Below are 26,260 nucleotides of genomic sequence, written 5' to 3' on the forward strand. Positions count from 1 at the left end.
TCATTACTTATGGGATATTCACCTCCTGGTCAGCAGGAGGCGGCAAAGAGCACCACAGCAGAGCTGTTAAATAGCTCCTCCCTTCCCTCCCACTCCAGTCATTCAACCGAAGTTAGGAAGAGAAAGGAAAAGCCAAGGTGCAGAGGTGTCTGAAGTTTACAGTAATCCACAACCTGTCTTTATAATTACAGGGCGGGCCGTGGACTCATCGTGTCAAAAAAGAAATACATTTATCAGGTAAGCATAAATTTTCTTTTCTTTTTTAAGACACGATGAGTCCACGGATCATCTTAATTACTAATGGGATTCAATACCCAAGCTAGAGTACACAGATGATACAGGAGGGACAAGACAGGGAACCTAAACGGAAGGCACCACTGCTTGAAAAACCTCTCCCCCAAAGGCGGCCTCAGCCGAGGCAAAAGTGTCAAATTTGTAGAACTTTGAAAAAGATTGAAGAGAAGACCAAGTTGCAGCCTTGCAAATCTGTTCCATAGATGCTTCATTTTTGAACGCCCATGAGGAAGCAACAGCCCTCGTGGAATGAGCCGTAACTCTCTTAGGAGGCTGCTGTCCAGCAGTCTCATATGCAAAACGTATGATACTCTTCAGCCAAAAAGAAAGAAGTAGCCGTAGCTTTCTGTCCTTTGCGTTTTCCTGAGAAAACCACAAAGAAAGAAGAAGAAGACAGACGAAAGTCCTTAGTCGCCTGCAGGTAAAACTTTAAAGCACGTACCACGTCCAAATTGTGCAGAAGTCTTTCCTTCTTAGAAGAAGGATTAGGATACAAGGAAGGCACAACGATCTGATGTTCCGATCAGAAACAACCTTAGGAAGAAATCTTAATTTGGTACGTAAAACTACCTTATCTGAATGGAAAATAAGATAAGGAGACTCATACTGTAATGCCGAGAGTTCTCACACTCCCTGAGCAGAAGAAATAGCAACAAGAAATAAAACTTTCCAAGATAACAACTTAATATCTAAGGAATGCAAAGGCTCAAACGGAGCCCCTTGAATAACTTTGAGAACTAAATGAAGACTCCATGGAGGAGTAACTGGTTTGCACACAGGCCTGATCCTAACTAAGGCCTGACAAAAAGATTGTGCATCTGGGACATCCGCCAGACGTTTGTGTAACAAAATAGATAAGGCCGAGAACTCGTCGATAAACCTATCTCCAAACCTTCTTGGAGAAAAGACAAAATTCTAGGAATCCTAACTCTACTCCATGAGTAGCCCTTGGATTCACACCAATAGAGATATTTACGCCAAAACTTATAGTAAATCCTTCTAGTTACAGGCTTACGAGCCTGAATCATGGTCTCTATGACCGAGTCAGAAAACCCCCGCTTGGATAATATTAAGTGTTCAATCTCCAAGCAGTCGGCTTCAGAGAAACTAGATTTGATGAAGGAAGGGCCCCTGAATCAGAAGATCTTTCCTCAACGGAAGTCTCCAAGGTGGTAGAGATGTCATCTCCACGAGATCTGCATACCAAATCCTGCGAGGCCAAGCCGGTGCTATGAGGATCACCGAAGCCCTCTCCTGTTTGATTGGAGCAATTACTCGAGGAAGAAGAGCAAATTGAGGAACCGGGTATGCAAGATTGAAATTCCAAGGGGCCGCCAGAGCATCTATCAGTTTCGCCTGGGGGTCCCTGGATCTTGACCCTTATCTCGGGAGCTTGGCATTCTGTTGCGATGCCATGATATCTAATTCCATCTGACCCCACTTAAGAATCAGGCTGGAAAACACTTCCGGATGGAGTTCCCCCTCCCCTGGATTAAAGGTCTGCCTGCTCAGGAAATCCGCCTCCAAAGTTGTCCACCCCTGGGATGTGGATCGCCGACAGACAGCAAGAATGGGCTTCCGCCCATTGAATTAATTTGGATACCTCTGTCATCGCCAAGGAACTCCTGATGATTGATGTAGGCCACTGACGTTATGTTGTCCGACTGGAACCTGATAAACTGTACCGAGGCTAACTGGGACCAGGCCAGAAGAGCATTGTAGATCGCTCTCAGTTCCAGAACGTTTATGGGTAAAACATACTGACTGAGTCCATATTCCCTGAGCCTTAAGAGAGCCCCAGACTGCTCCCCACCCTAGAAGGCTGGCATCTGTTGTCACAATCACCCAAGATGGTCTGCAAAAGCATGTTCCCTGGGAGAGAGGAACCAGAGACAACCACCATTGTAGAGAGTCATTTGTTACCTGCTCCAGAAAAAGTCAAAGAGACAAGTCCGAATAATCTCCGTTCCACTGTCTCAGCATGTTCAACTGCAGAGCCCTGAGATGGAAGCGAGCAAACGGGATGATGTCCATTGTTGCCACCATCAACCCGATTAACTCCATGCACTGAGCCACTGATGGTCGAGGAGTGGACTGAAGGGCTAGACAAGTATTGATAATCTTTAATTTCCTGATTTCTGTCAGAAAAATCTTCATAGACAGAGAGTCTATTATGGTTCCTAAGAAAGTTACCCTTGTGTTTGGAACTAAGGAACTCTTTTCTAAATTTACCTTCCAGCCGTGGGATCTTAGGAAGGACACCACCAAGTCCGTGTGGGATCTTGCTATCTGAAAGGATGGCGCCTGAACTAGAATGTCGTCCAGATAAGGCACCACTGCAATGCCTTTTGATTGAAGCAGCGCCAACAGAGATCCCAGAACCTTTGTGAAGATTCTGGGGGCTGTGGCAAGACCAAAAGGAAGAGCCACAAATTGGAAGTGTTTGTCCAGAAAGGCAAACCTTAAGAACTTGTGATTATCCCTGTGAATGGGAACATGTAGATATGCGTCCTTTAAATCCACTGTTGTCATAAATTGACCCTCCTGGATCAATGGAAGAATGGAACAAATTGTTTCCATCTTGAAGGACGGTACCCTGAGAAACTTGTTTAGACTCTTGAGGTCTAAAATTGGCCTGAAGGTTCCCTCTTTTTTGGGAACCATGAACAGATTGGAATAAAACCCCAGGCCCTGTTTCTGAATTGGAACGGGAACAATCACTCCCAGAGTGGAGAGGTCTCCTAAGCAGTGTAAGAACGCCTCTCTCTTTGTCTGGTCTGCAGATAATCTTGAAAGTAGAAATCTGCCTCTGGGGGGGGGAAAACCTTGAACTCCAGTTTGTATCCCTGAGACACTATTTCTATTGCCAAAGGATCCTGGACATCCCGAACCCAGGCTTGAACGAAGGAAAGTCTGCCCCCTACCAGAACCGGTCCCGGATCGGGGGCATGCCCTTCATGCTGTCTTGGAATCACTGACCGGCTTCTTGGACTGTTTTCCTTTGTTCCAAGACTGGCTGGGTCTCCATGTAGGCTTATGCTTCGCCTGCTTAGAGGAGGAAGAAGAAGAAGAGTTTCCTTTGAAATTTAGAAAGGAACGAAAATTGCTCTGTTGTCCTTTTTGTTTCTTTCTCTTATCTTGAGGGAGAAGATGACCCTTACCTCCTACCTTATCAGAAATAATCTCATTCAGATCAGGTCTGAAAAAGGTCTTCCCCTTGTAAGGGATAGCTAGAAGTTTAGACTTGGATGACACATCCGCAGAGCAAGGTTTTAACCATAAGGTTCTGCGGGCTAAAATAGAGAAACTCGATATCTTAGATCCCAATTTGATAACTTGAAGGGAAGCGTCCAAAATAAAGGCATTAGCTAGCTTAAGAGCTTTTATCCTATCTTGGATCTCATCCAAAGAAGTCTCTGTCCTGAGGGCATCAAACCAATATGCCGCCACACCAGTGACGGTGACAATGCACACAGCCGGTTGCCACTGCAGACCCTGGTGTACATAAAACTTCTTGAGTAACCCCTCTAACTTCTTATCCATAGGGTCTTTGAAATCACAACTATCCTCTATGGGAATAGTAGTTATTTTAGCTAAGGTGGAGACGGCTCCTTCTACCTTAAGAACAGTTTGCCAAGCCTCCTTAACAGAATCGGCTATTGGAAACATTTTTTAAAAAATAGGAAAGGGAGAGAAAGGGATGCCCGGTCTCTCCCACTCCTTAGTATGATTTCAGTAGCTCTTTTAGGAACTGGAAATACATCTGTGTAGGAAGGAACTTCAAAATATCTGTCCATTTTACTAGACTTCTGAGGGACAACCACCACTGTGGAGTCACTATTGTCCAAGGTAACCAAAACCTCCCTGAGTAACGGACGAATGTGATCAAGTTTAAATCTGAAAGATACCACCTCCGAGTCCGTCAGAGGTAATAGACTCTCTGAATCTGAAATTTCTCCTTCAGAAGCTACTGCGGTACCCTCCTCTTCAGGTTGTTGGGAGGATACCTCTGAAACTGCAACAATTACGTCAGAAACCTAGCTTACTGAATTTCTGGCTTTCCTCTTACGTTTGCTCTGCAACATTGGAAAGGCAGACAAAGCATCAGAAATAGTAGAAGACATAAGAGAAGCTATGTCTTGTAACGAAATCCCCAAAGGGACTATAAAGCGCAAGGCACTGCTTGAGAGGGCGGTCAAATTTGGGACGCTTGGGGAGAAAGCTGCGGCATAAATTGACCCTCATCATTGGACTCTTTGACAATATCTGCCTTAGCGGAGACTGGCTCTGAAAAAATATTTTCCCTATAACTCAAAGTCCTTAGAATACATGAAGGACAAAAAGGGATTGGTGGTTCCACATTAGCATCAAAACATAAAGCACAGGTGACATCTTGCAAGTCCCATTGGTCCATGCTTGCTCACAATTTGCCAAATAGCAAACTAAAATTATCAAAATTATTTGGAAATATAAATTATAAAAAAACGTTACTGTTTAAATTCAAAACCGTTTTTTTTTCTTTTTACTGCAGAGTGTCAGTTTAAAAAAAACGTTTCCTTTTGTACTGCAAAAACGATTAGTTTAAATTAACAATCCAATCTTTGCACCTCAGCACTCTGCTGAAGTGCTCCTACCTAACTGAAGATCGCTAGAGATCCCTCTCTTCAGACGATCCGTCTTGGTAATGCCCGACAATAACAACGATGCTGAGAAACAAAGGAAACACTGTGTCTGCACTAGCAACACATGTCCTTCACCATGCGACTCTAGAACAGACCGGATAAATCCCTTCTGATGCACACTTCTCTCAGTCTCTCCAAACTGAAGCGCTCCGAAAGTGGCTCGCAAAAACCGGAAGGACACCATCGTGGGCGTAACCTATGCCGTTCTATACAATGACTGAACTTTTACATAGAAAGTGAAACCACCGGAGCCATTAATGTATACAGCTTAACTCCAGCCCAAGTGCCTTGCAACATAACACTGCCCCATTAGCTATCCCTCAGGAAAACGTTTAATGTCCCAACATAAAGAACTATTTTCCTATACAGCCCCTTAGGTTCTAGCGTGTGCTCATTGAAAATTCTGGTCCTTATTCCCCAGAAACTTAAGGTAGCACTTAGCTTGACTTCTGCCTGGCAGCAAGGCAGCTCTCAGGCTTGAGAGGTCCTCTCCCTCACATCGACCTGAGGAAAATAAAATGCTGAGTCAATGAATACCTCAGACTGAAGGATAAAGGGCAGCAGTAATATATGGGAAGCGCAGTGAGAATTATGTCCCACAAGTTCCCATTGCTCTAAAGCCACCAAGGCTCTACTAAAGAGACTGATATGGACTACGGCTACACCCTAGGACAAAGCAACACGATCTTGCACTACTTTAAAAATAATAAAATCTTGATTGAAGAATTCTATTACCAACACCTCACTTTACCTCTTCCTATCACTAACATAGGCAAAGAGAATGACTGGGGTGGGAGGGAAGGGAGGAGCTATTTAACAGCTCTGCTGTGGTGCTCTTTGCCTCCTCCTGCTGACCAGGAGGTGAATATCCCATTAGTAATTAAGATGATCCGTGGACTCATCGTGTCTTAAAAAAGAGGATTATTTCCTGACATACCAATAAGCAGGTAAGTACTCACAGATACACATATAATTACACATCAGCCAGTAGCAACAAGATTTGGGTCATTAGGACAGGATGTTTGGTGCAATAAAGTGCCAGGTGCAGAAATACCCAGTGAACTACCCCACCACCCTGCGTAAGGACAGCCCCAGCAGTGAACTACCCCACCACCCTGCGTAAGGACAGCCCCAGCAGTGAACTACCCCACCACCCTGCGTAAGGACAGCCCCAGCAGTGAACTACCCCACCACCCTGCGTAAGGACAGCCCCAGCAGTGAACTACCCCACCACCCTGCGTAAGGACAGCCCCAGCAGTGAACTACCCCACCACCCTGCGTAAGGACAGCCCCAGCAGTGAACTACCCCACCACCCTGCGTAAGGACAGCCCCAGCAGTGAACTACCCCACCACCCTGCGTAAGGACAGCCCCAGCAGTGAACTACCCCACCACCCTGCGTAAGGACAGCCCCAGCAGTGAACTACCCCACCACCCTGCGTAAGGACAGCCCCAGCAGTGAACTACCCCACCACCGAGACAGCCCCAGCAGTGAACTACCCCACCACCGAGACAGCCCCAGCAGTGAACTACCCCACCACCGAGACAGCCCCAGCAGTGAACTACCCCACCACCGAGACAGCCCCAGCAGTGAAGTACCCCACCACCCTGCACAAGGACAGCCCCAGCAGTGAAGTACCCCACCACCCTGCACCAGGACAGCCCCAGCAGTGAAGTACCCCACCACCCTGCACCAGGACAGCCCCAGCAGTGAAGTACCCCACCACCCTGCACCAGGACAGCCCCAGCAGTGAACTACCCCACCACCCTGCGTAAGGACAGCCCCAGCAGTGAAGTACCCCACCACCCTGCACCAGGACAGCCCCAGCAGTGAATTATCCCACCCTGCACCAGGACAGCCCCAGCAGTGAAGTATCCCACCCTGCACAAGGACAGCCCCAGCAGTGAAGTATTCCACCCTGCACAAGGACAGCCCCAGCAGTGAAGTATCCCACCCTGCACAAGGACAGCCCCAGCAGTGAAGTATCCCACCCTGCACAAGGACAGCCCCAGCAGTGAAGTATCCCACCCTGCACAAGGACAGCCCCAGCAGTGAAGTATCCCACCCCGCACAAGGACAGCCCCAGCAGTGAAGTATCCGACCCCGCACAAGGACAGCCCCAGCAGTGAAGTATCCGACCCCGCACAAGGACAGCCCCAGCAGTGAAGTATCCCACCCTGCACAAGGACAGCCCCAGCAGTGAAGTATCCCACCCTGCACAAGGACAGCCCCAGCAGTGAAGTATCCCACCCTGCACAAGGACAGCCCCAGCAGTGAAGTATCCCACCCTGCACAAGGACAGCCCCAGCAGTGAAGTATCCCACCCTGCACAAGGACAGCCCCAGCAGTGAAGTATCCCACCCTGCACAAGGACAGCCCCAGCAGTGAAGTATCCCACCCTGCACAAGGACAGCCCCAGCAGTGAAGTATCCCACCCTGCACAAGGACAGCCCCAGCAGTGAAGTATCCCACCCTGCACAAGGACAGCCCCAGCAGTGAAGTATCCGACCCCGCACAAGGACAGCCCCAGCAGTGAAGTATCCGACCCCGCACAAGGACAGCCCCAGCAGTGAAGTATCCGACCCTGCACAAGGACAGCCCCAGCAGTGAAGTATCCGACCCTGCACAAGGACAGCCCCAGCAGTGAAGTATCCGACCCTGCACAAGGACAGCCCCAGCAGTGAAGTATCCACCCCTGCATAAGGACAGCCCCAGCAGTGAAGTATCCACCCCTGCACCAGGACAGCCCCAGCAGTGAAGTATCCACCCCTGCACCAGGACAGCCCCAGCAGTGAAGTATCCACCCCTGCACCAGGACAGCCCCAGCAGTGAATTATCCCACCCTGCACCAGGACAGCCCCAGCAGTGAATTATCCCACCCTGCACCAGGACAGCCCCAGCAGTGAATTATCCCATCCTGCACCAGGACAGCCCCAGCAGTGAATTATCCCACCCTGCACCAGGACAGCCCCAGCAGTGAATTATCCCACCCTGCACCAGGACAGCCCCAGCAGTGAATTATCCCACCCTGCACCAGGACAGCCCCAGCAGTGAATTATCCCATCCTGCACCAGGAAAGCCCCAGCAGTGAAGTATCCCACCCTGCATAAGGACAGCCCCAGCAGTGAATTATCCCACCCTTCACCAGGACAGCCCCAGCAGTGAACTATCCCACCCAGCACCAGGACAGTCCCAGCAGTGAATTATCCCATCCTGCACCAGGACAGCCCCAGCAGTGAATTATCCCATCCTGCACCAGGACAGCCCCAGCAGTGAATTATCCCATTCTGCGTAAGGACAGCCCCAGCAGTGAATTATCCCATCCTGCGTAAGGACAGCCCCAGCAGTGAATTATCCCATCCTGCGTAAGGACAGCCCCAGCAGTGAATTATCCCACCCTGCGTAAGGACAGCCCCAGCAGTGAATTATCCCACCCTGCACCAGGACAGCCCCAGCAGTGAATTATCCCACCCTGCACCAGGACAGCCCCAGCAGTGAATTATCCCATCCTGCACCAGGACAGCCCCAGCAGTGAATTATCCCATCCTGCACCATGACAGCCCCAGCAGTGAATTATCCCATCCTGCACCATGACAGCCCCAGCAGTGAATTATCCCATCCTGCACCGGGACAGCCCAGTAGTAAAATATTACATCCTGCACCGGGACAGAACAGACATTGCCTAGCAAGCAAAGCATTCACACCTACTCCTTTCTACTTACCTATGCGTACAAGCGCTTCGCAGGGCATCGTGTCCCCGGAGAACACCAGCTTCCAGCCGTCCCGATGAACTATGGCGCAACCAAATGCGTTCCTGCAGTGACGAACCAAACACGTCTGGAACTGAGAGAGAAGCGTGGTTATGCCAGCATATAACCACTTCCTTGTGGAACAAAGCCCAGCCTGCAGGTGCATTATTCCTCAAACTAAGCAGACCAGGGAGGACACACACAGGTTAAACTTACTTTCTGCAGGTTGTAGGTTTGCAGTAAGGATGTGATGAAGCTTTGGGTTTTGAGACTTGGGACCTCTGACCCATCCATTACATGTTTTGCAGGGATCAGGCTAGAACAACAGGCATGCCAGGATTAAGTGAGACGCCGTTACCTTATGTTGCAATGAATAATAATAAAAAAACTACTTTAAATGGCTTCCCCTGTAGCTGCTTCCTACCCCCCCCCCAAACACTGGCTTATGCACTTTATTTTTAGTAATTGTATTCCGTGTCGCACATACACAGCAGCAGCGCACTCACTTGAGGTGTTGGAGAATCTCTTGGCAGTGGTCGTGGTACTGATTTAACCAGGTCATCAGTATAGTTGGTCCTACAACCAACATGGGCGTAAACTGCTTCCCAGCCGAGAGCTGCAGCAAACAAAATACATCAGCCAGCAGATCGGTGAGCGACAGGACATGGCTGTAATACTTGTGTATACTTACAAATGCTCTCTCCCGTTCTAGCAGAATATCTAGTAGGCCCTAGAGGAAAGAACGTTGTGATCAGACAAAAGTACATAAATCAGACTCCTAAATTTGAATTCAGAATACAAGATAGCCTGTGACCTCAGTTTCTGAGCACACATCTTACAGCAAGCACACATCCTATAGACCAATGCACGAGGTGAAACAGTGAGCACGTACACACACACACGAGGTGGCCAGTAGGTATATATCATAGTAAGGTGAGCATGCGCGCACTGCATACAGACCGGTAAGCACGCATAGGCTCATATGGGGTCATATATTACAAGTGAAGAGACTAATTAGTTCACATAAGCAGACGAGGAGTGACCAGTGACTATATCAGGTGACTACACATGCATACAGACATACTCAGATGTGTGTAATGAGGTAACGCATGGGTATATGTTTCTCTGTTATTTACAGTGTGGTGATCAGCGTGGATATGCGAGATGAACACTGCTGATATCTGGAGGAGAATGCCATCCACCTTTTCCCCATAGTGACGAAAAAGCTGCCCAAACGTCCCCTCGCCACAGTCCAGAAGTAAGGACTGAGAGCAGCTAAAAGACAGACACAGGGGGTTATGCCAAATATATGCCAGGTTTTGATACAACAAAACCTAAGCAAGAAGAGATAATGCTCATTTGTGCAACAGCATTTTAATAAACATAATTAATAACCACAAATTGTGTAAGGCTAAATAAATGCTGTTGTCGCTAATAATGCCGCTACTAACCTGACGTTTACCAGGGTGGAGCTGACATTGCGAGTTTTCATGGGGACAGCGGATCCTGTTCCTAAGAACACAACTTCAGGATACTGCAAATGACTCTCTGTGGGGAAAAGTAAAGTATTTGTATAAACACTGGATTAAGCTATTTTATATTACAGATACTAAGCTTTACGCAAACTGAACGCTTTGGGACAATTCATAGAACAAAGGGATTAACGGCTCATTACACTATAAATATATTAAGCACACAGCAAAGCCTCGGAGCAGAGCAACATGGGTACTGTACACCAGGTGTTTAGCAGAGTATTCTCAGCCACAGCGCAGGGTCCCACTCACCAGACTTATGCAGCTGAAGCTTAAAGGGACACTAAACCCAAATATTTTCTTCCATGAGTCAGATAGAGCAGCAATTTTAAGCAACTTTCTAATTTACTCCTATTATAAATGTTTCTTCGTTCTCTTGATATCTTTATTTAATAAGCAGGAATGTGATGCATTGGAGCCGGCCCATTTTTGGTTGAGAACTTAGGTTATGCTTGCTTATTGGTGGGTAAATGTAAGCCTCCAATAAGCAAGCACTATCCATGGTGCTAAACCTAAAATGGGCTGGCTTCGAAGCTTTACATTCCTGCTTTTAAAATAAAGATAGAAAGAGAACGAAGAAAAATTGATAATAGGAGTAAATTAGAAAGTTGCTCTATCTGAACCACGAAAGAAAGAATTTGGGTTCAGTGCCCCTTTAAGGACCCAGTAGTCAGAAACATCACTTGTTTGCTTTTAACCTTCAAATGAAATGAAGACTTTTTGTACGTGACGGCTGCTTTTTTGGAATCTATTTGTATATGAGGCCCTTTGATGCAGGAGCTGATTCTGCTTATTTAGGTAAAAAATAAATATATGCTTACCTGATAAATTATTTTCTTTCCTGAAATGGAGAGTCCACGATTCCATTCAATTACTAGTGGGAAATTCAACTCCTGGCCACCAGGAGGCGGCAAAGACACTCCAGCAAAGCTTAAGTACCCTCCCACTTCCCAATTATCAGGTAAGCATAAATGTTGTTGTTTTCTTTCCAATGGCATGGAGAAGTAAACAATTCCATTCAATTACTAGTGGGAAACAAATACCCAAGCCAGAGAGGAAACAGAATGGAAAGGGAGGGAGAACTAAAGGCAGGCGGACCTAAACTAAGGGCACCACCGCTTGAAGCATCTTTTTCCAAAGGAAGCCTCAGCTGAGGCAAAAACATTAAATTTGTAAATTTTTGAAAAGGCATTTAAAAAGAGGACCAAGTGGCCGCCTTTGTTCCATGGAGGCTTCGCTCTTAAAAGTCCAGGAAGAAGAAACAGCACGGGTAGAGTGAGCCGCAATCCTCTCAGGAGGCTGCTGTCCAGCTGTCTCAATAGCCAAATGAATGACACTCCTCAACCAAAAAGAGTAGTTGCAGTGGCCTTTTGACCCTTGTGCCTAAAATCTTTAGTAGCCAGGAGATACAATTTAAAAGCAAGATCCACATCCAGGTTGTGTAACAAATGTTCCTTCTGAGAAGGATTAAGACAAAAAAGGAAGGAACTACAATTTACTGATTGATATTGCAGTCCGAGACAACCTTGGAAAGAAATCACAATTTGGTACGAAGAACAGCCTTATTCGCATGGAAAATAAGATAAGGGGGATTACTCTGCAAGGCAGATAATTCTGAAACTCTACGAGCAGAAGAAATAGCCAACAAAAACAAACAAAAAAAAAACTTTCCAAGACAACAGCTTAATAAAAATAGAATGCATAGCCTCAAACGGAGTCGGCTGCAGAACACAAAGAACTAGATTAAGGCTCCAAGGCGGAGCAACAGGTTTAAACACAGGCCTGATTCTGACCAGAGCCTGAACTGAACGAAAGAGAGGACTGAACGAAATAACAGAATATGAGGGACTCTCACCTTGTGCTAAGGGAAACTCAGAGATTCGCACCCGGCTAAATTGTTGAGCAAGACCTTATGATATATTCGGCGAGTCACCGGCTTACGAGCCTGGATCAAAGTGTCAATGACCCTGAAAAACCTAGTTTAGACAAAACTAAGCGTTCAATCTCCAAGCAGTCAGCATCAGAGAATCTAGGTTTGGATGAAGAAATGGACCTTGAAGTAGAAGGGCCTTCCTCAGTGGCAACCTCCACGGAGGGGAGGACGAGATCTTCACCAGGTCCGCAAACCAGGTCTTGCAGGGCCAAAGCTGGAGCAATTAGGATCACAGAGGCCCGCTCCTGCTTGATGCGGGCTATGACCCTGGGAAAAGGGGCACACAGAGTTAACAGATATCAGACCGAATTCCCATGGAACCGCTAACACGTCCACCAGCACCGCCTGAGGGTCTCTCGATATGTACCCGTATCTGGGCAGCTTGGAATTGAGGCAAAATGACATGAAAACTATTTCCGGTACACACCACCTGAGGGTTATCTCTGAAAACACAGCAGGATGGAGAGCCCACTCCCCTGGGTGGAACGTCTGTTTGCTCAGATAGTCCGCTTCCCAGTTGTCCAAACTTGGGATATAAATGGCCAAATTGTGGGACTCACTCACTTGTGCCCAATGAAGGATGTGCGAAACCTCCCTCATAGCTAGTTCCTCCCTGATGGTTGATATAAGCCACAGAAGTTATGTTGTCAGAATGAAAACTGGACAGAACTCAGTTGAGGCCACGCTACCAATGCATTGTAGATTGCTCTCAACTCCAGAATATTTATTGGGAAGACGGATTCCTTTGGTAACCAGGATCCCTGAACTCTTAAGGGACCCCAAACTGCTCCCCCGCTGCCCATCTGTAGTCACAATCTTTCAAGATGATCTTAAAAAGTGTGTGCCTTGAGCCAGATCTTGACAGAGCCACCAAGAGAGAGTTTATCTTGTGTGGTTGTCTAGGACGATACGTTGAGATAGGTCTGAATGATCTCCATTCCATTGTCTGAGCATACATAGTTGGAGAGGTCTCAGATGGAAGCGAGCAAAAGGAATAAATGTCCATGGAGGCCACCATGAGACCAATTACCTCCATGCACTGTGCTACTGAGGGGCAAACAGAGGACTGGAGGGAAAGACAGGAAGAGAGAAGTTTGGACTCTCTCACATCTGTTAGGAAAATCTTCATAGAGGTTCAGTCTATGATTGTCTCCAAAAAACAGACCCTGGTATTCACCTTCCACCCGTGAGAGTGAAGGGACAACAGAGTCCGTGTGAGATTTTGCCAAATGAAAAGATGGAGCCTGAACCAAGATATCGTCCAGGTACAGGGCCACAATGATTCCCTGAGATCTGGCCACCTCTAAAAGAGCTTCCAGCACCTTTGTAAAGATTCTGGGAGCAGTAGCCAGGCCAAAAGGAAGGGCTACAAATTAACAGTGTTTGTCTAGAACATGGAGGTAAGCGTCCTTCAGGTCTATAGTGGTCATGAATTGACCCTCCTCGAACAAAGGAAGAATGGATCGGATTAGTCTCCGTCTTGAAGGATGGAATCTGAGGCAGAAATAGGGTGGAAGGTTCCAACTTTCCTAGGAACGATGAAAAGGTTGGAATAAAACCCTAAGCCATGATCTGCCATAGGAACTTGGGTGACCACTCTAGCGAGGAGAAGTCTCTTACACAAGTTAAGAATGCCTCTCTTTGGGTTTGATGATAATCTTGAGAGGAGAAATCTGCCTCTTGGATGACAAGACTCGAAACCTATCTTGTATCTCTGGGAGACCAAATCCACTGGCCAAGGATCTGGAACATCGTGAATCCAGGCGTCCTGAAAGGAAAGTCTGCCCCCTACACAATCCAGTCCTGGATCAGGGGCCGACCCTTCATGCTGACTTCTTTTCAGAGACAGGCTTTTTGGACTATTTGTTTTTGTTCCAGGGCTGGTTAAGTTTCCAGGAACTCTTGGTCTTGTCAGACTTGGAGGGGGCCGAGGATTTCTGTCCCTTGAAATTGTGAAAGGAACGAAAATTAGAAGATTGGCGACCCTTAGGCCTAGATTTCTTATCCTGAGGAAGGAAGGCCCACTTCCCTCCAGTCACAGTGGAGATAATGGAATCCAGTCCAGGACCAGATAAAGACTTCCCCTTGAAAGGTAAGGAAGAGTCTAGATTTGGAAACCATGTCTACTGACCAGGACTTTAGCCACAAGGCTCTGCGAGACAAAATAGCAAGACTCAAGGTCTGTGCACTCAGACGAGAACGACCTGCATACTGGCATCACAAATAAAGGAATTGGCTAATCTTAAAGCCTTAATCCTGTCTTGAATCTCCTCCAAGGGAAACTCCTCCATAATCAGATCTGGAGTCACACCAATACGAAGCCGCTCCAGCGACCGCCGCTATGCCTGTCATAACAGACTTTGGAGGAAAATTTTCCTTAAATACCCCTCCAATTTCCTATCCATGGGGGTCCTTAAAAGTGGTACGATCCTCCAGAGGGATAGTAGTTCTCTTGGCCAGGGTGAAGATAGCTCCATCCACCTTAGGAACGGTGCTCCATAGATCTAGGACAAAGTCAGAGACTGGAAACATTCTTAAAATAGGAGATGGGGAAAAAGAAATAACCAGCTTCTCCCATTCCTTAGAAATGTCAAACATACGTGCCGGAACTGAAAAAACTACCAGAGACTTAGGCTTTACATCAAAAACCCTGTACAGCTTCGTAACTTTAGGAGCCTCAGTTGTTATGGGCTCTGAGGCATTTAGAGTAGCTAGTACCTTCTTAAAGGGATACTAAACCCAAATTGTTTCTTTCATGATTCAGATAGAACGATTGCAACTTTCTAATTTCCTCCTACTATTAATTTTTATTTGTTCTCTTGCTAGCTTTATTTAAAAAGAAGGAATTTAAAGGTTAGAAGCAAGCCCAATTTAGGTTCAGAACCCTGGATAGCGCTTGCTTATAGGTGACTACATTCAGCAAACCAATAAGCATAAACCAGGTTCTGAACCAAAAATGGGCCCACCCTTAAGCTTTAAATAATGATAGCAAGAGAACAAAGAAAATGTTATAATAGGAGTAAATTAGAGTTGCTTAAAATTGCATGCTCTATCTGAATCACTAAAGAAAAAAATTGGGTTTAGTGTCTAAGTAATAAACCGAGGTGCTCAAGCTTCAACCTGAAACTAACCTCCTCTGATTCTATAGGACTGTCTGAAGCACAATCAGAAATCTCACCTTCAGAGTCCGCAGAAGAATGGTCATCAGATATTTGAGATAAACTGACTAAAGCAGCCTTGGCGTTAGGCGATATTCCTGATTCAGAGGAAATATGTTTAGTCTTTCTTTTTCTCTTACCTGCAATAGGTAAGGAACTCAGCGCAGCGAAACAGCCGAGGTAAGCTGTGCTGCAAAATCTCCCCTCAGAAAGAGACTGAGCTGAGCCACAGGGCACTGACGGTGTAATTACTAGGAGACTGAGGGGAAAGTGGAGGCATGTCTAGGGCAGCAGAGTCATGAGAGATAGATGGCTCTGATGGGTTTATTTTTTAGCAGCAGCAGACTTTTTAGTTTTTGTCTGCAACATGCAACATGGAAGCCAAGCATGTGGAACACAATTAAATGGGGGGGGGGGGGGATATCACATGGGCCTCTTCACAAAAACATAATTTATGCTTACCTGATAAATTCCTTTCTCCTGTAGTGTAGTCAGTCCACGGGTCATCCATTACTTATGGAATATATCTCTTCCTAACAGGAAACTACAAGAGAATTACCCAGCAGAGCTGCTATATAGCTCCTCCCCTCACCTATCATACTCAGTCATTCGACCAAAGCAGACGAGAAAGGAGGAACCATAGGGTACAGTGGTGACTGGAGTTTAATTAAAATTTAGACCTGCCGTAAAAACAGGGCGGGCCGTGGACTGACTACACTACAGGAGAAAGGAATTTATCAGGTAAGCATAAATTATGTTTTCTCCTGTTAAGTGTAGTCAGTCCACGGGTCATCCATTACTTATGGAATACCAATACCAAAGCTAAAGTACACGGATGAAGGGAGGGACAAGGCAGGAACATTAAACAGAAGGAACCACTGCCTGAAGTACCTTTCTCCCAAAAATAGCCTCCGACGAAGCAAAAGTGTCAAATTTGTAAAATTTTGAAAAAGTGTGAAGCGAAGACCAAGTCGCAGCCTTGCAAATCTGTTCAACAGAGGCCTCATTTTTAAAGGCCCAGGTGGAAGCCACAGCTCTAGTAGAATGAGCTGTAATCCTTTCAGGAGGCTGCTGTCCAGCAGTCTCATAGGCTAAGCGTATTATGCTACAAAGCCAAAAAGAGAGAGAGGTAGCCGAAGCCTTTTGACCTCTCCTCTGTCCAGAGTAAACGACAAACAGGGAAGAAGTTTGACGAAAATCCTTAGTTGCCTGCAAATAGAATTTCAGGGCACGGACTACGTCCAGATTATGCAAAAGTCGTTCCTTCTTTGAAGAAGGGTTAGGACACAGAGATGGAACAACAATCTCTTGATTGATATTCCTGTTAGTAACTACCTTAGGTAAGAACCCAGGTTTAGTACGCAGGACTACCTTGTCTGAATGAAAAATCAGATAAGGAGAATCACAATGTAAGGCAGATAACTCAGACTCTTCGAGCCGAGGAAATAGCCATCAAAAACAGAACTTTCCAAGATAACAGCTTGATATCAATGGAATGAAGGGGTTCAAATGGAACGCCTTGAAGAACATTAAGAACTAAGTTTAAGCTCCACGGCGGAGCAACAGACTTAAACACAGGCTTAATCCTAGTTAAAGCCTGACAGAAAGCCTGAACGTCTGGAACTTCAGCCAGACGTTTGTGTAGAAGAATAGACAGAGCAGAAATCTGTCCCTTTAACGAACTAGTAGATAAGCCCTTTTCTAAACCCTCTTGTAGAAAGGACAATATCCTAGGAATCCTAACCTTACTCCATGAGTAACTCTTGGATTCGCACCAATGTAAATATTTACGCCATATCTTATGGTAAATTTTTCTGGTAACAGGCTTCCTAGCCTGTATTAAGGTATCAATAACCGACTCCGAGAAGCCACGCTTTGATAGAATCAAGCGTTCAATCTCCATGCAGTCAGCCTCAGAGAAATTAGATTTGGATGTTTGAAAGGACCCTGAATTAGAAGGTCCTGTCTCAGAGGCAGAGACCACGGTGGACAGGACGACATGTCCACTAGGTCTGCATACCAGGTCCTGCGTGGCCACGCAGGCGCTATCAGAATCACCGAAGCTCTCTCCTGTTAGATCTTGGCAATCAAACGAGGAAGCATCGGGAATGGTGGAAACACATAAGCCATGTTGAAGACCCAAGGGGCTGTCAGAGCATCTATCAGCATCGCTCCCGGGTCCCTGGACCTGGATCCGTAACAAGGAAGCTTGGCGTTCTGACGAGACGCCATGAGATCCAGATCTGGTTTGCCCCAATGACGAATAAGTTGAGCAAAGACCTCCAGATGAAGCTCCCACTCCCCCGGATGAAAAGTCTGGCGACTTAGAAAATCCGCCTCCCAGTTCTCCACGCCTGGGATGTAGATCGCTGACAGGTGGCAAGAGTGAGACTCTGCCCAGCGAATTATCTTTGAGACTTCCAACATCGCTAGGGAACTTCTGGTTCCCCCTTGATGGTTGATGTAAGCCACAGTCGTGATGTTGTCCGACTGAAATCTGATGAACCTCAGAGTTGCTAACTGAGGCCAAGCTAGGAGAGCATTGAATATTGCTCTTAATTCCAGAATATTTATTGGGAGGAGTTTCTCCTCCTGAGTCCATAATCCCTGAGCTTTCAGGGAATTCCAGATTGCTCCCCAGCCTAGAAGGCTGGCGTCTGTTGTTACAATCGTCCAATCTGGCCTTCGAAAGGTCATCCCCTTGGACAGATGTGGCCGAGAAAGCCACCATAGAAGAGAATCTCTGGTCTCTTGATCCAGATTTAGTAGGGGGGACAAATCTGAGTAATCCCCGTTCCACTGACTTAGCATGCACAATTGCAGCGGTCTGAGATGCAGGCGCGCAAATGGTACTATGTCCATTGCCGCTACCATTAAGCCGATTACTTCCATGCACTGAGCTACTGACGGGTGTGGAATGGAGTGAAGGACACGGCAAGCATTTAGAAGTTTTAATAACCTGGCCTCTGTCAGGTAAATTTTCATCTCTACAGAATCTATAAGAATCCCTAGAAAGGGAACTCTTGTAAGTGGTAATAGAGAACTCTTTTCCATGTTCACCTTCCACCCATGCGACCTCAGAAATGCCAGAACTATCTCTGTATGAGACTTGGCAGTTTGAAAACTTGACGCTTGTATCAGAATGTCGTCTAGGTACGGAGTCACCGCAATGCCTCGCGGTCTTAGTACCGCCAGAAGTGATCCTAGAATTTTTGTAAAGATTCTTGGAGCCGTAGCTAATCCAAAGGGAAGAGCTACAAACTGGTAATGCCTGTCTAGGAAGGCAAATCTCAGATACCGGTAATGGTCCTTGTGAATCGGTATGTGAAGGTAGGCATCCTTTAGATCCACTGTGGTCATGTACTGACCCTCTTGGATCATAGGAAGGATGGTTCGAATAGTTTCCATTTTGAATGATGGAACTCTTAGAAATTTGTTTAGGATCTTTAAGTCCAAGATTGGCCTGAAGGTTCCCTCTTTCTTGGGAACCACAAATAGGTTTGAATAGAATCCCTGCCCGTGTTCCGTCCGCGGAACTGGGTAGATTACCCCCATTAGTAAGAGGTCTTGTACACAGCGTAGAAACGCCTCTTTCTTTATTTGGTTTGCTGATAACCTTGAAAGATGAAATCTCCCCCGTGGAGAAGTTTTGAAGTCCAGGAGATATCCCTGAGATATGATCTCCAACGCCCAGGGATCCTGGACATTTCTTGCCCAAGCCTGGGCGAAGAGAGAAAGTCTGCCCCCCACTAGATCCGTTTCCGGATAGGGGGCCCTCTCCATGCTGTTTTGGGGGCAGCAGCAGGTTTCTTGGCCTGCTTGCCCCTGTTCCAGGACTGGTTAACTTTCCAGCCCTGTCTAACGAGCAACAGCTCCTTCCTGTTTTGGAGCGGAGGAAGTTGATGCTGCTCCTGCCTTGAAGTTACGAAAGGCACGAAAATTAGACTGTTTGGCCTTTGATTTGGCCCTGTCCTGAGGTAGAGCATGGCCCTTACCTCCCGTAATGTCAGCAATAATTTCTTTTAAGCCGGGCCCGAATAAGGTCTGCCCTTTGAAAGGAATATTAAGCAATTTAGATTTAGAAGTCACGTCAGCTGACCAGGATTTAAGCCATAGCGCTCTGCGCGCTTGGATGGCGAATCCGGAGTTCTTAGCCGTAAGTTTGGTTAAATGCACAACGGCATCAGAAACAAATGCGTTAGCTAGCTTAAGTGTCTTAAGCTTGTTGATTATTTCATCCAATGGAGCTGAGCGAATGGCCTCTTCCAGAGACTCAAACCAGAATGCTGCCGCAGCAGTGACAGGCGCAATGCATGCAAGGGGCTGTAAAATAAAACCTTGTTGAACAAACATTTTCTTAAGGTAACCCTCTAATTTTTTATCCATTGGATCTGAAAAGGCACAACTATCCTCCACCGGGATAGTGGTACGCTTAGCTAAAGTAGAAACTGCTCCCTCCACCTTAGGGACCGTCTGCCATAAGTCTCGTGTGGTGGCGTCAATAGGAAACATTTTCCTAAATATGGGAAGAGGGGTAAAAGGCACACCCGGTCTATCCCACTCCTTGCTAATAATCTCTGTAAGCCTTTTTGGTATAGGAAATACGTCAGTACACACCGGTACCGCATAGTATCTATCCAACCTACATAATTTCTCTGGAATTGCAACCGTGTTACAATCATTCAGAGCCGCTAATACCTCCCCTAGCAATGTGCGGAGGTTCTCTAGCTTAAATTTAAAATTGGAAATCTCTGAATCCAGTCTCCCTGGATCAGATCAGTCACCCACAGAATGAAGCTCTCCGTCCTCACGTTCTGCAAACTGTGACGCAGTATCTGACATGGCTCTCATCTCATCCGCGCGCTCTATCCTTAACCCAGAGCTATCGCGCTTGCCTCTTAATTCTGGCAACTTAGATAATACTTCTGTCATAACAGTAGCCATGTCTTGCAAAGTGATTTGTAAGGGCCTCCCTGATGTACTTGGCGCCACAAAATCACGCACCTCCTGAGCGGGAGGCGAAGGTACTGACACGTGAGGAGAGTTAGTCGGCATAACTTCCCCCTCGTCGTCTGGTGATAATTTCTTTACATGTAAAGATCGACTTTTATTTAAAGTAGCATCAATGCAATTAGTACACAAATTTCTATTGGGCTCCACATTGGCCTTTAAACATAGTGAACAAAGAGATTCATCTAAGTCAGACATGTTTAAACAAACTAGCAATGAGACTAGCAAACTTGGAAATACTTTTCAAAATTAATTTACAAGCAATATAAAAAACGTTACTGTGCCTTTAAGAAGCACAGAAAAACTGACACAGTTGAAATAACAATGACCAAAATAGTTATAGCAACCAAATTTTCACAGTAAATGTATTAAGTTAGCAAAGGATTGCACCCACCAGCAAATGGATGATTAACCCCTTAGTACCCAAAAACGGATAACAATTATATAATTAACGTTTTTCTCACAGTCAAATACACTGTCACAGGACTGCTGTGCCTGATTACCTCCCTCAAAATGGATTTTGAAGACCCCTGAGCTCTCTAGAGACGATCTGGATCATGGAGGATGAAGTAGACAGATTGTGACTGAATTTTTACTGCGCAAAAAAGCGCTAAAATAGGCCCCTCCCACTCATATTACAACAGTGGGGAAGCTCAGAAACTGTTTCTATGCAGAAAACAAAAATGGCCATGTGGTAAAAATCATGCCCTAATAAGTTTTATCACCAAGTACCTCACAAAAACGATTAACAAGCCAGTAAACGTTTTAAACATACATTTGAAAGTTATGTATTATTATTAATAAGCCTGCTACCAGTCGTTTTTACTGCAGTTAAGGCTCATACATTATTTCAGTATTAACAGTATTTTCAGAGTCAATTCCATTCCTTAGAAAAATACATTCAGTGTACACACACACACACACACACATCAGCCTGATACCAGTCGCTATTACTGCATTTAAGGCTGAACTTACTTTACAATGGTATCAGCAGTTTTTTCTCAGTCAATTCCATTCCTCAGAAAATAAATTACTGCACATACCTCATTTGTTGCAGGGGAGCCCTGCATGCTATTCCCCTTCTCTGAAGTTACCTCACTCCTCAGATGAGAAACAGCCAGTGGATCTTAGTTACGTCTGCTAAGACCATAGAAAAAAACCCAGGCAGATTCTTCTTCTAATGCTGCCTGAGAATAAACAGCACACTCCGGTGCCATTTAAAAATAACAAACTTTTGATTGTAGAAATAAACTAAGTTAAAAAACACCACAGATCTCTCACAGCTTCCTTTTTAGTTAGGCTGCAAGAGAATGACTGAGTATGATAGGGGAGGAGCTATATAGCAGCTCTGCTGGGTAATTCTCTTGCAGTTTCCTGTTAGGAAGAGATATATTCCATAAGTAATGGATGACCCGTGGACTGACTACACTTAACAGGAGAAATAAACACTTGTCTAAATGTAAAGAAATACTAGAGCCCCTTTCCATAGAGTCCTCCATACTGAGGTAAAGGTAAATCCCACAGGAAAAAAAAGATAAACACCACTTTAAAAGCTATATTTAAATCTTTAATAAAAGAGATGACATGAATAGGTGAATATAAAGTCCGGAGTAAATAAATTATGCTTACCTGATAATTTCCTTTTCTTCTGATGGAAAGAGTTCACAGCTGCATTCATTACTTTTGGGAAATAAGAACCTGGCCACCAGGAGGAGACAAAGACACCCCAGCCAAAAGGCTTAAATACTCCTCCCACCTCCCCTATCCCCCAGTCATTCTGCCGAGGAACAAGGAACAGTAGAAGAAACATCAGGGTGAAAGGTGCCAAAAGAATATAAGGACGCCCCACAGAAAATTACGGGTGGGGAGCTGTGGACTCTTTCCATCAGAAGAAAATGAAATTATCAGGGAAGCATAATTTATGTTTTTCTTCTTAAATGGAAAGAGTCCACAGCTGCATTCATTACTTTTGGGAAAATACCCAAGCTATAGAGAACACTAAATGCCAAGACGGGAGGGTACAATAGGCGGCCCATACTGAGGGCACCAGGCCTGAACCTCTACCCAATAAAAAAACCCAGCTTCGTCCGAAGCCGAGAAAATTTTAAGAGGAAAAGCCCCAATGACACTGACTCGCAGTTAGTCCAGAAGCCAAACTAGAGACCGCAAACAGACTCGACTGAGCCAACAGTCCTCCAGGAGACACCGTCGCCCAACAAACGGTCCCCCACCGCTCATCTCAACAAATGAAGGAGAAACCAGCCAAAACCTCAAAGGGAACAAGGAAAAGGAGAACCAAGGAAACAGAAAGGTCCCCTAATAGAAAAAGAACACCTCCACGAGTGAGTCCAGCTCACAGAGGCTCAAAGGGGCCCAAACAGGGATATAGGCCATGCCTATACCAAGCAAAACCCGGGACAAGGCCGGGCACAGAGAAAGAACAGATGTCTCTCCAATATCCTGCAAGCACGGAATGCAACTGAAGAGGCACAGTCCTTCCAGTGTCTGGCCATAGAATACCAAAGTATTCGACCATGAAAAAGTGTGTAATACACCCAGGTGAAAACCCCCAAGTTTGAGAACACAGAGTCCACAACAGGACGACAGAGAGGGTACTTTCGAGGAAGAAGCAGTCAAGCAAGAAACAGACTGAAAAGGCAACCCCCAGACAGAGGGCACGTTCCAGGCAACCCAAGTCGCCGGACCTACACACAGGTCCCTGAAAAGGGGAACACAAAACCTCAATTGAGGCGCCCCCGAGAAGAAGAGTATACCCTTAGAACCCGAAGGAAGAGTAAACCCTCTTCTAATCAATGGAACAAGTTGAAAGGAAAATCTATACCCTAGCAGACTAAGCTAACAGGATAGACTCAACAAAGCCAACACATCCAGAGGTGACTGCACAAACGCAGTTTCTTAGACCGCTCGGCCATATTGACCTGCAGAACCACACTCAGCTGGACCAACCCAGCCTCCAGGATCCAAGACAGGGAAACAAAAGAATCCTGAAACAGGTACAGGAACGAGCGTAAGGATAGCACAGCCATCCCCCACAGAGCACAAGTAAAACCCAGCTCTGAAACAGACAACAAGGCCATAGACCTAAGGATCTATCAAATAAAGGCCCAACAAGTCTGCTTGGAGCCAGCAAGACCCCAGGGGGAACCAATCCCACGTTTCCGCCTCCCATCCAGGAGAAGCCCCAAGCAATCTCCATAGGGAGGAGAAAGGAAAGGGATGATGCCGAGAGGGCAACAACTGTCCTCAAGGCCCGAAGGCACCGGATAATGGAAAGAGAAATTCCCAACACAGATGTCCTAGAAAAGGACCCCCCTACAAGTAGTTTGCCGAGCAGAGGCACAGCCAACTCATTAGTCTGCAGAGCAGGGAATCCACAGGAACACTGGCAAGCTGACCAGGGGAATGTAACCCTAAGGCGCACCAGAAAATTGGACATCCAACGCCAGCAGCTCTTGAGGCTCAAGCCACACGGCTAACCACCAGATGACATGGGCTACTCTGTAACAAAGAGTAAAAAAAACTCTGAAAACCTGGCAAACCATGATCAGGTTAGGTAGATGGAGCAAGGACACAGCCCAAGTTCCCACTACTGTGGAACACCCCAACCAGCCCTGAGATCCAAGATTCCAAAACCACCCAGACTGGGTCAGTTAAAAGGCCAAGCGAAGCTTCAGCAACCGGAAGTCTCAGGGAGAAAAACAGGTCTGGGTACCCAATAGTTCAGGCAAACCTTACCCTAGAACTAAACAACCCAACTGGCCATTAAGCCAGATGCACGGTTATGGATGCATATCTAGAAAATCCAGATAGCAAGAGAACTCGAAAGCCCCGACCAAAAGAAGGAACCACCCCTAACTAAAGTCCAACTCTCCAAGGAGCAAGGCTAGAAGTCGTATGAAGATACTTCTCAGAGCCTCAGGAAGACCAAGGGATACCTCGAGGTAAAAAAAAGAAATCCTACTAACAGGATTAGTCTCCCTAACACCTCCACACAGAGGACACAAGGAAGAGAAGGCACTAAATATACCCAGCTCCGGAAAACCCTGAGCTAAACAAAAGACCCCACAGGGAACAAAAATCACCCGGAAACACAGATCCCTAAAAGGAGATCCACTCACCCGGAGGCAATGGAAGAAGACCCAAAGGCCTTTTATAACTCAGTCAAGAGTAAGAGCTGCATCTGGATATACTAGAAACAGCTTACGCGTACACCTGCAAGGTGTCAAGAGCTGCAACAGGTTTCAAACTGCAAACCTTCCACATGCTAGACAGCTATCCTGTACAAGCTGTTGGATCAAGCCCAAAAGGACAAATCTAGAGGCCTAAAAAATGAAGGCCAAACCGCTCAAGGGGCATTAAGCCCTCCCACTCTCCACCACATGGGGGAGGAAACTATGTTCTGATGAAATCAGATGTCCGATAGAGACGCAGTGGAAAAACTCCCCTACCCGGTCATCTATAACTGAAGGCTATAAGAACAAACAATCCTTCCCACAGGTCCTCTGTTCAAAACAGACATTTTGAACAGAGGACTAACATGTCCAACAAGTTCCAAAGTAGTAATAAAGAGTATCAATTCCAGAAGGTTCCCGAAGGAAACCAAAACAAATAAAAGACATCCCATCAGATATAAATAAAATATAAGGCAACCCAGAGGTTAACGCCCAAAAAGACACAGGCCTACCCGCAGGACCAGCCAAATGGAGCCCCATCAAACAGGAGATTACTTCATCCCCACATGTCTAATGAGGTGCACCATTCGAATTATCAGACTGAAATTCCCTGTATCTGGTAACGATAGGGTCATCCAATAACTGAAAAACATGTCTGAGCAACACGCGAAGGTGCACAATCCTGTAACGGAAAGCACAACACTCAGGGACAGATACCCCCCCTCATCTTAACAGACTTATCCTGAGGTAGGGCATGACCTTTACCTCCAGTAATGTCAGAAATGATTTCCTTCAACTCAGGCCCGAATAGGGTCTTACCCTTGAAAGGAATAGCTAAAAGCTTAGATTTTGATGACACATCTTCAGACCATGATTTTAACCATAACGCTCTACACGCTAAAATGGCAAATCCTGCATTTTTCACCGACAATTTAGCAATTTGAAAGGCGGCATCTGTAATAAAAGAATTAGCTAGCTTGAGAGCCTTAATTCTATCCAAAATGTCCTCTAAAGGGGTCTCAACCTTCAGAGACTCTTCAAGAGCATCAAACCAAAAAGCTGCTGCAGTAGTAACTGGAACAATGCAAGCAGATGATTGTAAAAGAAAACCCTGATGAATAAACAATTTCTTTAGAAGACCCTCCAACTTCTTATCCATAGGGTCTTTAAAAGCACAACTGTCTTCAATAGGTATAGTTGTACGCTTAGCCAGGGTAGAAATAGCTCCTTCCACCTTAGGGACCGACTGCCAAGAGTCCCGAATGGTGTCTGATATGGGATACATTTTCTTGAAATTAGGAGGAGAGAACAGGATACCTGGTCTATCCCATTCCTTTTTTATAATCTCCGAAATTCTTTTAGGAACCGGAAAAACAGTGTAAGTAGGTACCTCTAGATATTTGTCCATTTTACACAATTTTTCTGGAGGAATCACAATAGGGTTACAATCATCCAGAGTCGCTAAACCTCCCGGAGTAACAGGCGGAGGTGTTCCAGCTTAAATTTAAAGGACATGACGTCCAAATCTGTCTGAGGTAACATACTTCCAGGGTCTGAAAGTTCTCCCTCAGACAACAATTCCCTGACCCCCAACAAGGAAAGTGAGGGTACATCGGAAATAGCCAACAAAGCATCAGAGGATTCAGTATTCACATTAATACCCGACCTACTGTGTTTACCCTGTAACACTGGTAACTTAAATACCTCTG

At 45.9% G+C, this 26,260-nt stretch overlaps 1 protein-coding gene across 1 annotated transcript in view; it reads right to left on the minus strand.

Annotated features, from left to right (window-relative positions):
• The window catches only part of ELAC2 (elaC ribonuclease Z 2), a 246,750-nt gene that overhangs the window by 45,276 nt on the left and 175,214 nt on the right, over positions 1 to 26,260 (minus strand). Inside the window, exons 16-21 of the mRNA XM_053710440.1 lie at positions 10,177 to 10,273; positions 9,862 to 10,000; positions 9,417 to 9,455; positions 9,232 to 9,341; positions 8,942 to 9,041; positions 8,699 to 8,819 (exon numbers count right to left, since the gene is read on the minus strand). Coding sequence (XP_053566415.1) covers positions 8,699 to 8,819; positions 8,942 to 9,041; positions 9,232 to 9,341; positions 9,417 to 9,455; positions 9,862 to 10,000; positions 10,177 to 10,273 — 606 coding nt within the window. The remainder of the gene's footprint in view (positions 1 to 8,698; positions 8,820 to 8,941; positions 9,042 to 9,231; positions 9,342 to 9,416; positions 9,456 to 9,861; positions 10,001 to 10,176; positions 10,274 to 26,260) is intronic.

This window comes from Bombina bombina, chromosome 1 (genome assembly GCF_027579735.1).
Source record: "Bombina bombina isolate aBomBom1 chromosome 1, aBomBom1.pri, whole genome shotgun sequence".
Lineage (NCBI taxonomy): Eukaryota > Metazoa > Chordata > Amphibia > Anura > Bombinatoridae > Bombina > Bombina bombina.